At 40.0% G+C, this 12713-nt stretch overlaps 1 protein-coding gene across 1 annotated transcript; it reads left to right on the top strand.

Moving 5' to 3' along the window:
* Nucleotides 1–3722: 3722 nt before the first annotated feature.
* gorasp2 (golgi reassembly stacking protein 2) lies at nt 3723–8729 on the top strand. The gene is made up of 10 exons (XM_026148810.1): nt 3723–3927; nt 4653–4733; nt 4842–5045; nt 5122–5208; nt 5301–5431; nt 5737–5869; nt 6134–6260; nt 6372–6479; nt 6850–6972; nt 7369–8729. Exons 1-10 carry the CDS (start codon nt 3865–3867, stop codon nt 7641–7643), a joined length of 1332 nt encoding a protein of 443 aa, XP_026004595.1. The 5' UTR covers nt 3723–3864; the 3' UTR covers nt 7644–8729.
* The last annotated feature ends 3984 nt before the right edge of the window (nt 8730–12713 follow it).

The raw sequence follows: 12713 nt of genomic DNA, 5'->3' as shown, positions 1-12713 counted from the left end.
AAACTGCCTTTATCAGCAGCTACACACACACACACACACACACACACACACACACACAGAGAGAGAGAGAGAGAGAGTATATATTATTGCCTCTCTGCCTAATCATCCTCCAGAAGCTTTGTTTGGCCTCCAGCTGTGTGTCGGATTGGCTGTGAAACCCTTCTCTCCAGCTCCTTCTCATCTTTATTCTTTTCTTGCTCTTTGCATCACTTTTCCCTCCTCTCTTATACTCATTTTGCTTTAAAAGAAAATCCTTCCACCTTTCTACTTTCTATGCCTTTTATTAAGCTACGATTTAGTCTGATTCAGTCTATTTAAGGCCCCATTTCATGAAGAAACAAATGCAATGCTTCCGGTGTTTCATAACCTCTGAATAGAGCACGTAAAAAACCGAGAGGAGAAACTCCGGAGTGAAGCTGCACTTATTCATGGAGATGTGCTCCCGGCGCCCTCTGGTGGTGACTCTGTGCCGATGGTGTGCCAAAAAATGCTTGTATGCCAAAAACTGATTTCCAGTATTTGCCAAAAACTGATTGCTCGTATTTAAACTGCTATAAGTAACTTGTTGGGCTATAATATGTGAAATATACATCAAATGCATCCCTAATGGATGACATAAAGTAATCTTGAGCCACGAACAACATTCGTGTAAAAACGTTGAAGCCACAATCAGTTTTTGGCAGTGACGTTTATATAACCTTTATTTATGCAGTTAAAAAAAAAATCTCATTAACATTAAAAATGTCTTTTGTAAGAGTAAGTTGGCCAAGACAACAGCAGAAATGGCAGCAAATATTACAATAGTTCAGTAAAAAATATTTTAAGTGGGGATAAAGGACCGGATTGGTTATAATGTAAGTACAATAAAGATACTTGAAAAACAGATAATTTTTTAATTCTATATATAACCCCTTTGTAAACCCTGTTCACCGAAGTCTATTTACCAACATACGTAAAGGTAATACATATAAAAAATACACAGAAACATTGGAAATCACTTTTTGCCACAACACACAGCACATGATAATGATACCTTGTGAAAAGGGCTTCTAATAGTGCTCCTTCTAATTGAAGGAATTTCAGTATGTACAAATAAAAACATAAGTATGAGAATGCTTAGGCCCTAGAGTTAGACTAACTCATAACCCTACTTATATAGAAGAAAGCTTTTACTAGGTTTTACATTAGCATTTGCATGACTCTGGCTCGTGCCAGTTCAACTGGTTTCACTAAATGTGCTGGTATGTATTACAGGAGAAAGACAGATAGCATCTAACAGGCAAGGCATCAGCATTCTGTTCCAATTAAGGCTTTAAGAGTTTTTCACTGCAAGGCGGCTGTGGTGAATGGAAGTGTCACTTATTAAGTCTCACATCTTTCAGCAGGAAGTATGACACAACAGAGTGAGTGGTTTGAACAGGAAACAGCATTATCTGTTAAGATTTAAAAGCAACAATGTGCAGTGTTAAAAGGAGACGCACTGTCTTTCAGGGAGAAACATTATGTCAATATTTTTGACTACTGAGCCACCATAAATTATTAGGTGGCAAGTGCTAAAATAAGCTCAGATGAGCAAGCATCACTGCCACGATCAACTTTAAGCTATAAAAAATACCGACAGTAAAAGATAAAAGCAAGTCAGTTATGTGGATCTCACCACTAGCCTGTAGTAAGGCAATAATGTAAGCTAAAGTCAATAAAGCACTCCTCCTTCCAAAGCAAAAGCACTGCCCTCTGCCCTGTAAAGGCTGGGAAATAAAAAGCTTCATTATACACTGCAATTCAAAGCAGCTCAGTGTAACAATAGAAAAGTAGCTTCAGGGGTAAAGACTGACCTCACGTTTTAGCCCATGTATTCATGTTAATGCAGAAATGCAAAACTACATTGGAAGTAAATTCATGATGTAATTAAAATGTGTTTATTAACAGTTTTGCACGATAACATAAACCAAAAGAAGCCACACATGCATGAATATGTAAACCTGCATATAAAGTGAAATAACCAATGAGCAAAACAACAACAATATAACATAAAAAGATTATTACAGCACGGTGCATTACCACTGTATTTATCCACAGAGTGTCACTGCATGCGCAAAGTAAGAATTAAAAGAAGTCTTGATGTAATTTAGAGGAGGCTCCCAGTTTATATGAAATTTACTAGCAGAGCCATTTAGAAAACATCTAGCTCTGTTCTAATTATGACCTTTTTTTTTTTTGAGTGCATGTCAGATTTATTGTGTATGAGACAGAGGAGCCTTGCAATAAGATTACATGTCTTTCTATAAGAGAGAAACAGGGAATAACCTTCTTCACATGGGCGGGGAGCATGAAGCTATTTACAGCTCTACCAAAAATGGCGATTGAGGGTGATGGGAGGAAATGTTATGGCCAAGCTTGTGGCATGCATACAGCCTCCTTTGATCTTAAGTGGGCTGAACAAGGAAAAAAAAACCTGTCTGCCACTGTAAAGACGTTTAACTACATATTTAGTCATATTTAATATTAAAAAGTGCAATTTCAACAGTGCATCTCAGTTTTTCTGCACGATGAAGAAATGCTGTAAATGAAAGAAATCTGTCAGCACAAATCAATAAATGAGTAAAATTGCAGAAAAAATTCTGTTAGCTCATTGCCCAGGTGAGTAATTCACATTCATTCACAAAAAACGGAAACAGGAACTTCTCTGTGTTTTAAACATCTTTATTCACCTATTGATTAATTACTTTGGTGCAGTATGAATGGCGGTGGAGGAGGTCTTAATCAGTAACATCCATTGGATTGGATGACTGCCCCCCCCCCCCCCCCCCCCCCCCCCGGGCGCTATGTTTGACACCCATGGTGTACAGAACCATGAGTGGACTGAATGATGGACGTGTGAAGAACATGTGAATGATTAGAGCTGAGGATTGTTTACATCTGTGTTTGAAGATATTCTAGTCAAGTTTGCTCTCAAGAAGCAGCAACTGTGTATTAATTCAAATTGTGTAAGTACACATCTTGGGGATATGGAAGATTAGTGACAGAGCTAATATGAACCATAATTAAGAACTTTACAAAGTATTACAAAATGTGCCTTGATAGATATAGGAACAAACAGCAAAACTCAGTCTATTTTATTTAAATATTTATTATGTGTGAGCAGGCTATACACAAATAAGATGAACTTATTTTAAATAATTCTAAATGAATCAGTGGTGTGAGTTTCTTGGTCGATTGCTTTTTTTTCTGTTTTCTGTTTGTTTGTGGGGGGGGGGGGTTTAAGATAATGAATTTCGCAGCTTTCACTGAACCAGTTTGCACACAAAGATTTTTACAGGTACATTTTAATGATTTTTGTAGGTTAGGTGTAGTGAACTAGCAGAGCATGAACGCTGCCTGCATTTGATAAGAGACTTGTAACAGAGATAGATTATAGGAAGAAGTTTTAAATGAGGACCGGTTTCTTAACCTAGTCACACAACTTCATACAAAGGCAACTAAGAGTGCTGAATAAATCTAAATGTATGTAATTTGATTAAAATAAAATAAAATAAAATAAAATTGTAAGATTAAAAAGGCAAGATATATGTGACAGTCATTTTGCAGTTTTATCTTTCTTTTAAATGTGAACGAATATTCGTTTAGGATTTTATGTGCTGCTGTCTGTCACTATAGAGGCTTGTTAATATTAATTAGCTATTACCGACAGGAATTTCAAAGTTTTGAAAAGGCGTTGTTTCCTGCCACGTAATGACGCATGCGCATCAGTTCGCTTGTCGTTTGGCGACGTGTACCCGGTGAGTGGAAGTACTAAGGATTCTTAACTCGCTGGGTAACAAGCGGCCTTAAACCAAACTAAAAAGGCCTTAAAAGAGCAAAAGTATGGGTGGTTCGCAGAGTGTGGAGATACCGGGAGGAGGCTCCGAGGGATACCACGTCCTCCGGGTGAGTTTGTAGCTTCTATAGCCTGCTCTTAGCTCTTAGCTTAGCCTCCGGTCTGAGGCGAAGAATTCCCGGTTGTATGTGTTGACTTGAGGCCGGGGATGACTGCCGGGGCCTCCAGTCCAGCAAACCACCACGTCTGGGAAATGTGTAGTTTAAAGCTGTGTCAACCCAACACGCATCTTTAATCACGGTGTCTGTGTATGCCTGCTGCTCAGCTAGTTAAATATGCTTGCTGAAAGCAAAGAAACCGTAGGGCTAGTTGATGCTACGTCGCTAATTTGAATGACAGCTGCCAAGCTAGTTTTAGTAATAGACCCGTTATCAGACACTTATCTTGTGCACAGGGCTTTTTACCCTGTTTACATATGCTTAGCCTTTGATTAATCGACCAGTGAGCTAAAATGAGCGTTTAGTATTTGTCGTCCAGTAGTGGTAACAGTGATATCAAAATAGCAAACACAGAGGCTAGACTTGATAGCATGAGTGTAGGATGAGTAGGATTGACCCCCATCCTGATTATGGTTTTCACACAGTGGTATTTGTATACAGGGTAACTCAGATCAAAGGCTGATTTGACGTCTTTGTATCCTAGAAGTTGCTCATTTGTAAGCCAGTTGAGTCATGACTAGTTTGCATGTTGATCAGCGCGATTTATTTGGAGGAAACTTGAATTTCAATAAAGCATCACAGCCTAGCAGCTGAGGATATCCCTCATTTTCATACAGGTTCAAGAGAATTCGCCTGGGCACCGGGCAGGGCTGGAGCCTTTCTTTGACTTCATCGTCTCCATCAACAACACCAGACTGGTGAGAAAATGCAGCACTTGCAGCTGGCAGGATGAAATAAGAGCCTTATGGAAGGCTACAGTTCACCGTTGCCCCTTTCTCTACTTATGTTTGTTTCATTTTCTGCAGAACAAGGACAACGACACGTTAAAGGACTTGTTGAAAGCCCATGTCGAGAAACCAGTGAAGATGCTAGTTTACTCCTCAAAGACTCTGGAGCTGCGGGAGGCCACGGTGACCCCCAGCAACCTGTGGGGGGGTCAGGGCTTGCTCGGTGTCTCCATTCGCTTCTGCAGCTTTGAGGGAGCCAATGAGAACGTGTGGCATGTCCTGGTAGGTAGCCACAAAGGTTGTGTGTTGCATCATCTCCGTCTGTGTGATACAGCAGTAATTTTTCTATGTCTAATAGGAAGTGGAGCCTAATTCCCCAGCAGCCCTTGCTGGCTTGCGGCCACACACTGACTATATAATTGGAGCCGATACTGTTATGAATGAGGTTGGTTACCCATACTTATCTTGATTCTTGCTGCTTTCACTCAATGTTACTAGTTCCTGAAGATTTACCTTCTTGTCCTCCTGTTTCTGCAGTCCGAGGACCTCTTTTCTCTAATAGAGAGCCACGAGGGGAAGGGCCTGAAACTGTATGTGTACAACACAGACACTGACAACTGCAGAGAGGTTGTTATTACACCTAACACTGCCTGGGGAGGAGAGGGCAGGTAATACACAGACTCCTGTTGGAATTTGTGTATTTTCAAAATAAGCGTCCTATTTATTTGCATCTGACATGATTAAAAATGGAAATGCATAAATATTATCAGCCAAGTAAGGTCAGCTATTTTTATTAATGATGATGTCCTTGAACAAATGAGCCAAAATGAGAATAAATAAAAAGGCCGATTTAAATCTCTTTTTAAAACATGAGCATAAAGGTGGTAAATTAAAGGTCTCAGACCAGGTGGATGTCAAATGATTTTCACTGGGGAACACTTTAGATTCTCAGTGTTCTTTTCCCCTTCTCTAGCCTTGGCTGTGGGATCGGCTATGGATACCTCCACAGGATTCCCACCCGGCCGTTTGAGGAGGGGAAGAAGATCAGTTTCCCTGGAACTTCTTCCAGTGAGCCTGTCAGTCCACTGAAAGACGGATTTACTGAGGTCAGAATGTACACATTTATTTAAAAAACAGGGCAGTTTAAAGCTGCTTAAGTATGACTCTGTTGAAACTTTTTGTACCTGTGTCTTGGAGTTTGTGGGGCTATAAATCGATACCCACTATCAATCGCTTAAATTACTTGGTCTATGTGCAGGTACGGCATTGGAAGGGTTTGAGTGTTTGTTTTCATTTAGCATGCACACAGCCTGTTGGAGAGAACAGTTATGTTTTTCAATAGATTCAATGAAAATGTCTACCTTCTGCAGGTGCAACTTTCAGCAGTCACCCCTCCTCCTGCTGCACCTGCAGTTCCCTCTGGCCTTGAAGGGTCACTGTCTGCCCTGTCAATCAGCTCCTCAGCCCCACCCACCATGCCCAGCGAGCTGCAGGCAGGTATGTCTGCACTTTCACTCACAGACGTTTGTTAAATCCACCAGTTTTAAGTTTGATACACGGCAGGAATATTCTCATCTAATGTTTAATGTCTCTCTTCTTCCAATTCAGGTTTGCCTACAGTCCCTCTTCTGCCCACCTCCACTAACCCCTCACTCACCCCTCTGCCTCCGCTGAATCCTGCCACTGCCGGCTTGAACCCAGCCACCACGCTACCAGGTGATTTCAGCAAGGTTCACACCCTTCCTCAATAAAGACACAAGTCTTTGTGTACACATTACACACATTCAGTGAACATATTCATGTTGACGTTTCCCACACTCAGAATGACTTTCCTTTACAAAGCCTCATCAACTACCCCCTGCCCTTTCTTCTCCCCTGAGCCTTCTTTTTTTTGCTCACATCAGTGGCAATAGTGCTTTGTTATTTCTTTTGTTTTTTTTAGTTGTGATTTGTGCCTAGTTTTACCTTTTAGAGTGGTTTACTGCATTAAAGCTGCACGCATTCTGAAGAGCAGTGTACATAAGACTGAGGAAGTCTAAGAACATGAATGATTATGGTGGTTGTGTGGATGTGTTTGCATTTCTAGGTCTGATACCCCTCCCAGGTAGCTTAACAGCGCTCCCTAACCTTCCCAACCTGCCAGTCCTAGATCTCAGTGGTGTGTCACTAGCAGGCGGCAGCACCTTACAGCCACCAGCAGGGATGACAGGTGGGTAATGAAGACTTTACTCCAGTCTTTGCTTTTAAGCTTATGGAATAAAGGATCAGTTTAGTTTTTGAAAATGAAATATTATTTAATTACTACCAAACCAGGGAAGAAGTCTTGTGGGTAAACTGCTTCAAGTCTGTTCAGTGAGCAAAACGCACTGTTGCATTTAGGCAGCTGAGTGTGATCAGGAGATGGTTTGTAGTCAGATCGTGATGGTAAAAACATGTTCATGCCAGCGTGTGTTGTGACCCTTTATTTCTCCAAATCTCTACAGAGCAGCTAAAAAGAAGGTGAAGTGAAAATGTTCTGTGTTTGAAAAGTTAACTTGAGTTAAAAAAAAAAAAAACTAACATGAAGGAGGCACCTCAGTTATCCTCTCTTATCTGTCTTCAACAGTCCCATCTCTGGCTCCACTCCCACCCCTGAACCTTTCAAACCTGGCCACGTTGCCTCCTCTGCCCACCATGCTGCCCTCCCAGCTGCCTCCTGTCCTCTCTCAGGGTTTGACTCCCATGTTGCCAACTTCCACTGCCGCCCCTCCAGCTTCAGTTACTGTCACAGCAGCACACATGATTAATCCAGCCACCGAAGCCACAGCCCCCACAGAGGCAGGATCCACGAGCACCACGGAATCTCCAGCACCTACGGAAACAACACTAACGTCGTCATAACGTGGGAAATATGACTCCACTTCCCGTCAAACTTAAACACACCTGGTTTGGCTTATCCTTCCATCTGTCATTCTCCGTGTTTTCTATTTATTTGGCTAAGAGTGAACAGACGCATCAGTTCAGACACAGAGGTCAGCATGCTCACGGGCAAGGAAGCTTGTGTGGATGCAGAGAACGGAAAGCGCCTGTAGACTGGTCTGACTGCTGTGTCTGTATTCCCTGATGGCCATAACGCAGAGGAACTGTTAGCACTGCAGCTTGCCTAAGCTACTGCTTGCGGAAGATGAAGTCTACTCATTCATTTGTAGTTTACTTTTCACTTCTGCAGTTAGACAAGGCAAAGACCTCTGAGATTTCCGCCTTTCTTGTATGGAAAACCTCTCTGTTTAAGTTTTATATAACAATTTATGTTAATGGATCTGGATGATAAACAGTTTATTGAATTGCCAACATAATAAAGATAAAAACCGGGATTACAGCTGGAAGTAAGATGTTAAATGAATTAGTCCAGTCCAGAATGGAACTCACCATACTGGAAGAAATCAGACCATAAACCCAAGAAAAGAAATGTTTGTGCTGCTGAATAAACAAGTAAACAAATCCTGAGTGTGATCAACCAACAATTTCCTGTATCTTTTTTTTCTTATTAGTTAATAGAACCACCAGTCAGTAGATTAATTTGAGTCATATGTATTCATTTTTTGTTGCTGTATGTCTCCACCCAATGAATGAATCTGCATTATTTTGCACCACCTTTGTGTTTTAAAATTTATTCCCCTTGTGTGTCTCCTTGTATATCCAAAATCTGTACTTCATACCATCTCAACAACACCGAGAACAGTGAGAGCCCGAAGGCCGTGCCAGAGGATACAGAGGTTTACAGAAACACGAGCTACTGAGTAGAGTGTGCACTTGCTGCTGGATACATTAAACTTGTGAGAGGTTTTTAATGCAGAGCATATCTCCTGGCATGGTCTGAGTGGAGTGGCAGAGCTGCAGTATGGCCACAAGGTGTCACTGTAACAGAACTTTCTGAGAATATCTGCAGTATGTACAGGGCACGCAATAAAGCCAAATTAATTTTAACAGCTGCCTTTGTGTGTCAATTTATGTTGTGCAATGTTTGTTGCTACTAGTGAAAGCTACTTTGCACTTTCAATGTCCCAGATAGACAAAAACAACATGATGAAGATGGCCAAAAAGAAAATACAAGAACAAACAAGGTATTATGGAAAACTGGTGCAGCAGGGCTTGTGTATGGGAAGCTAGAAGATTCAATATTCTGCATCTAAGCAGCATTTCAGAAACCCACAGAATAAATATTTGGGGAACAAAAGAAATTTACATCTGCCTAATAATTCAGTTGTAAAGCAAACATATACGAGGTGCTAAAGATTGCAGTCACCAGAAAACATGTCTTTCAAAATTTGATACACTTTTTCATAATTTTTAGACAACACCTGATCATCGAAACAGTTTTCACATCATACACACAACCTGGAAAAAAACAAACAAAAAAAACACTACTTCTAGTTCATCACACACCTCATCAGAAAATAAAAAATGTGAAGTCTGCTCAGCCTTGTGTGGTCGTGTCACAGTGATCAAACAGTCTTTTTCATATTTCAAAAATGTGAAACATCTGTATACAGTAAACATTAAAGATTCTCCTATTAACACTGTACTCTTTAATAGCAGAAAACGTTATGGTGACCGCTGGGAATCTGATGTGATTGGGTTGTACTTTTTATCCCACTTTTCTCATTTTCATTTGAAAAACAAGACAAAAGCACGGTCCTTCCAGAAGCAAGTCTTACCACTCAGCAACTGTTCTGAAACACCTCTGGACAGTTATGTTGAAGCATGACTTAAATTAGCTTTAATTCAGTTATGGAGACATAAAAACAGAACATTTTTAACAGAGCTCATCGGCAGACCAACATCATCAGGCTATACCAGCTGTTTGCTGATCTATCTGTATCGCCCTTTATAAGCATTTAAAAGTGAAAAGATAAAAAGAAAGGTGTTGATGTTGCACAGTTTGTTCAGTGCAACTGGTATCAGTGTTAAAACTGTATAAGTTGGGCTCTAGTATTAAATCCCCAATCAAAATGCTTAAAAACAAAACACACACAGACACACAAAACTTGCTAATTGCATCAAAATGAAGTTTTAAAAACCTTTTCCACCTTTTTCAAACATCTACTGGTTCAAAATGTTCCTGTAAATTCTTCAAATAGCACCTCTCCTTCTGATAATATACATGTTGAATATGCATTGCATTGCTGGTCTCATAAGACTGCAATCTCATTTGTTTACACATTTTACAGTCTTGTGCAACGTAATTATAAGAATTAAATTTAAAACATCTTTACTAGAGCAATGCATGTGTCTTATAAGACTTGCAAACACTTGGTATTGGGAGGGGAAATGGAAAATTCTTCTAAATGAAAACACGTCTGTGAAAAAAATGGATACATCAACAAGTTACATTTCTGCTGAAATTTTTTAAAAACATCTATAAAACATCCCTCCTCTTAAGTTCTTGATGTTGATCTTCAATTCGCCTTTGAGTCTGTGCGTTCTGATCCAGCTCATACCATCACACCATGAGCCACAAGTGTGAGCAACCTTGATTCATGTGAAAGGAAGAAAAGAAAACATCCGTACTGTAAAAATATTTTGATTCTGCCACCTGTGGTTTCTGTTGTGTATCACAAGTACAAAATGTGTTGCAGTGAGTAAGAATGTGGTTAGTTTTGCAAAAGGAGCACATGAGCTTGGGGAATTGTAAGTAACTGAGAATAATTATTAAAGGCTTTGCTAAAAGAGAGACTGACTGAATAAATAGGCTCAGGCTACAACATTTCCTATAGATAATGAGAAATTTGTGTTTGAGAAATGCAGAAAAAAGCTTTAATAAAAGCCTGAAAGTGAACAAAAACTCCAAATGTGTGAAAATAATGGCAAAAAAACAAAGTGAATTGAACTTCCTCCAGGTCCTTAATTAGGGGGAAATGACATCAGTGGTTATAGACGCTGCAGATGTATGTATACTGGTATAATACTCATACCTAAAATACTTATATTTTTAATATATATAAGCAATCACATACCCTATTCTTATGTGTAGTGATTACTAAAAACCTATTTTTGGCATTTAAAAGCGACTGTAGTTAGAAGTGACAGTAATTGTGGAGTGGAAAAGAGATCCTGCACATGCTTGAAACTTACGAGCTGGAGGTTTATAAAAGGCAACGATACACAAACAGAGCTAATAAATCTGATGAAGGACAGCATGTTCTGTCTTTGTGGATACACACACTTTTTAGTTCTGTATGTTCAGTTTTATGCACCTCCCCCACTGATGCTGGGGGCCAAGATTAACCTAAGACATTCTCAAATTAACCTTGTAAAATTCAAACTGATGGCCTTCAAAATAAATTGTATGAATAAAATATCCATATTACTACAATCCTTTCTTCCCTCCATACCTTTTAACCACATTCAGGTGAGATTGTAATTGCACACTGTAACACAAGCCTGCTACAGCATTAAAATACACTCACCGGCCACTGTGTCGGGTACCCCATGTCACCTGCTTCTTTATCGGTTTTCTGCATTTTATCGGGGGGGAATCATATTTGAGAACTCCAAAATCTTGTATTGTCCTACAGTTGAACTGTAGGATTGAAATTTTGAAACAAAACTGAATTGTCAGAGGTCAGAGGATAATGGACAGGCTGCTTTGTGCCGATGAGGAAGTCAGATAACCACAGGTATGCAGAGAAGCGTCTTTAAGCACACAAAACACAGAACCCGGAGGCAGATGAGCTACAGCAGAAGAAGAACACACCAGGTGTCACTCCTGTCAGCTAAGAACAGGAAACTAAAACTTCACACGTGGCTTACCAAAACTGCGAAGCAGAAAACTGCAAACACACTGCCCAGTCAGAAGAGCCTTGATTTCTGTTGCGACGTTCGGATGATAGGCTCTCAATTTGGCATAAAAAACATGAACGCATGGGTCCATTCTGCCTTGTACCAGCAGTTCGGACTCAGTATCGACTGATGAGTCGATACTTGCCTGTATATCATTACTGACCATGTTCATCCCTTTTATTACCAGTGTATCCATCGTGCCTGTATAACACACATCGCAAAACTCAATCATCTCAAACTGGTTTCTTGAACATGACAAGCTCGCTGTCAGCAGATCTCAATCTGTTTGGGATGTGGTGGAACAGGACATCGTCATCTTGGATTTCAGCCAATAAATCTGCTGCAGCTGTGATGTCATCATGTTAATGTGGACCAGAATCTCTGAGGAATGTTTCCAGCACCTTGTCAAATCCATGCCACAAAGACTTAGGGAAGTTCTTAAGGAAAAACTGTCTCCATTAGTGTAACTAATGAAGTGACTACCAAGTTTTTATATCTATCCATCTATCTATAGCTACGCATACATAAATATAAATATCGCACTTTCTTTGGCAATTACCACATGGGTGTTATCGCCTTCCTCCAGTCTCCATCTTGTTGCACTTCCACCAAAGTTACATAACCCTCCACAGGAAATATGGGTCGCACAGCAGGAACTAGTTCTTGTCAGGCAATCTTTTAACGACGAAGCCTAGCATCAGATTCCAAACATGATATGGCTTTTACTTTACTAATGGATGTATTTCTATTAAAACATGTTTTGCTGTGTGTACCTGATATTTCACACCGTTCTGTTCAGCAGATGAAAACAGAGGGCGGTGTGTTTGTTTCTTTTATTAAACTTGAAACTTGTTATTCCACTTCCTCACTTGCTTTCACTTTCACACAAGCCATGGGAGCTCCTCTCCTGCACTTTAATGCTCTTGTAATGTTTCTGAATTGATGTTGAGTTTCTCTGTTTGTTTTTTACCCATATGACAGCTAACATTTCAACAATCAATTCAGGATAAATGTTTAAATTAAAGCATTATTTTTATCAATCCCCTTATCACTTGCGGCACATAAAATTCTTACCAATCCGGGATCCACGTTGCCTACATTTGTGAGGGCTTAAAAGGCACAAAACCA

The sequence above is a fragment of the Astatotilapia calliptera genome, chromosome 18 (genome assembly GCF_900246225.1).
Source record: "Astatotilapia calliptera chromosome 18, fAstCal1.2, whole genome shotgun sequence".
Taxonomy (NCBI): Eukaryota; Metazoa; Chordata; class Actinopteri; order Cichliformes; family Cichlidae; genus Astatotilapia; species Astatotilapia calliptera.
The sequence above is the reverse complement of the archived record's forward strand: the minus strand, read 5'-3'. Positions and strand labels throughout refer to the sequence as shown.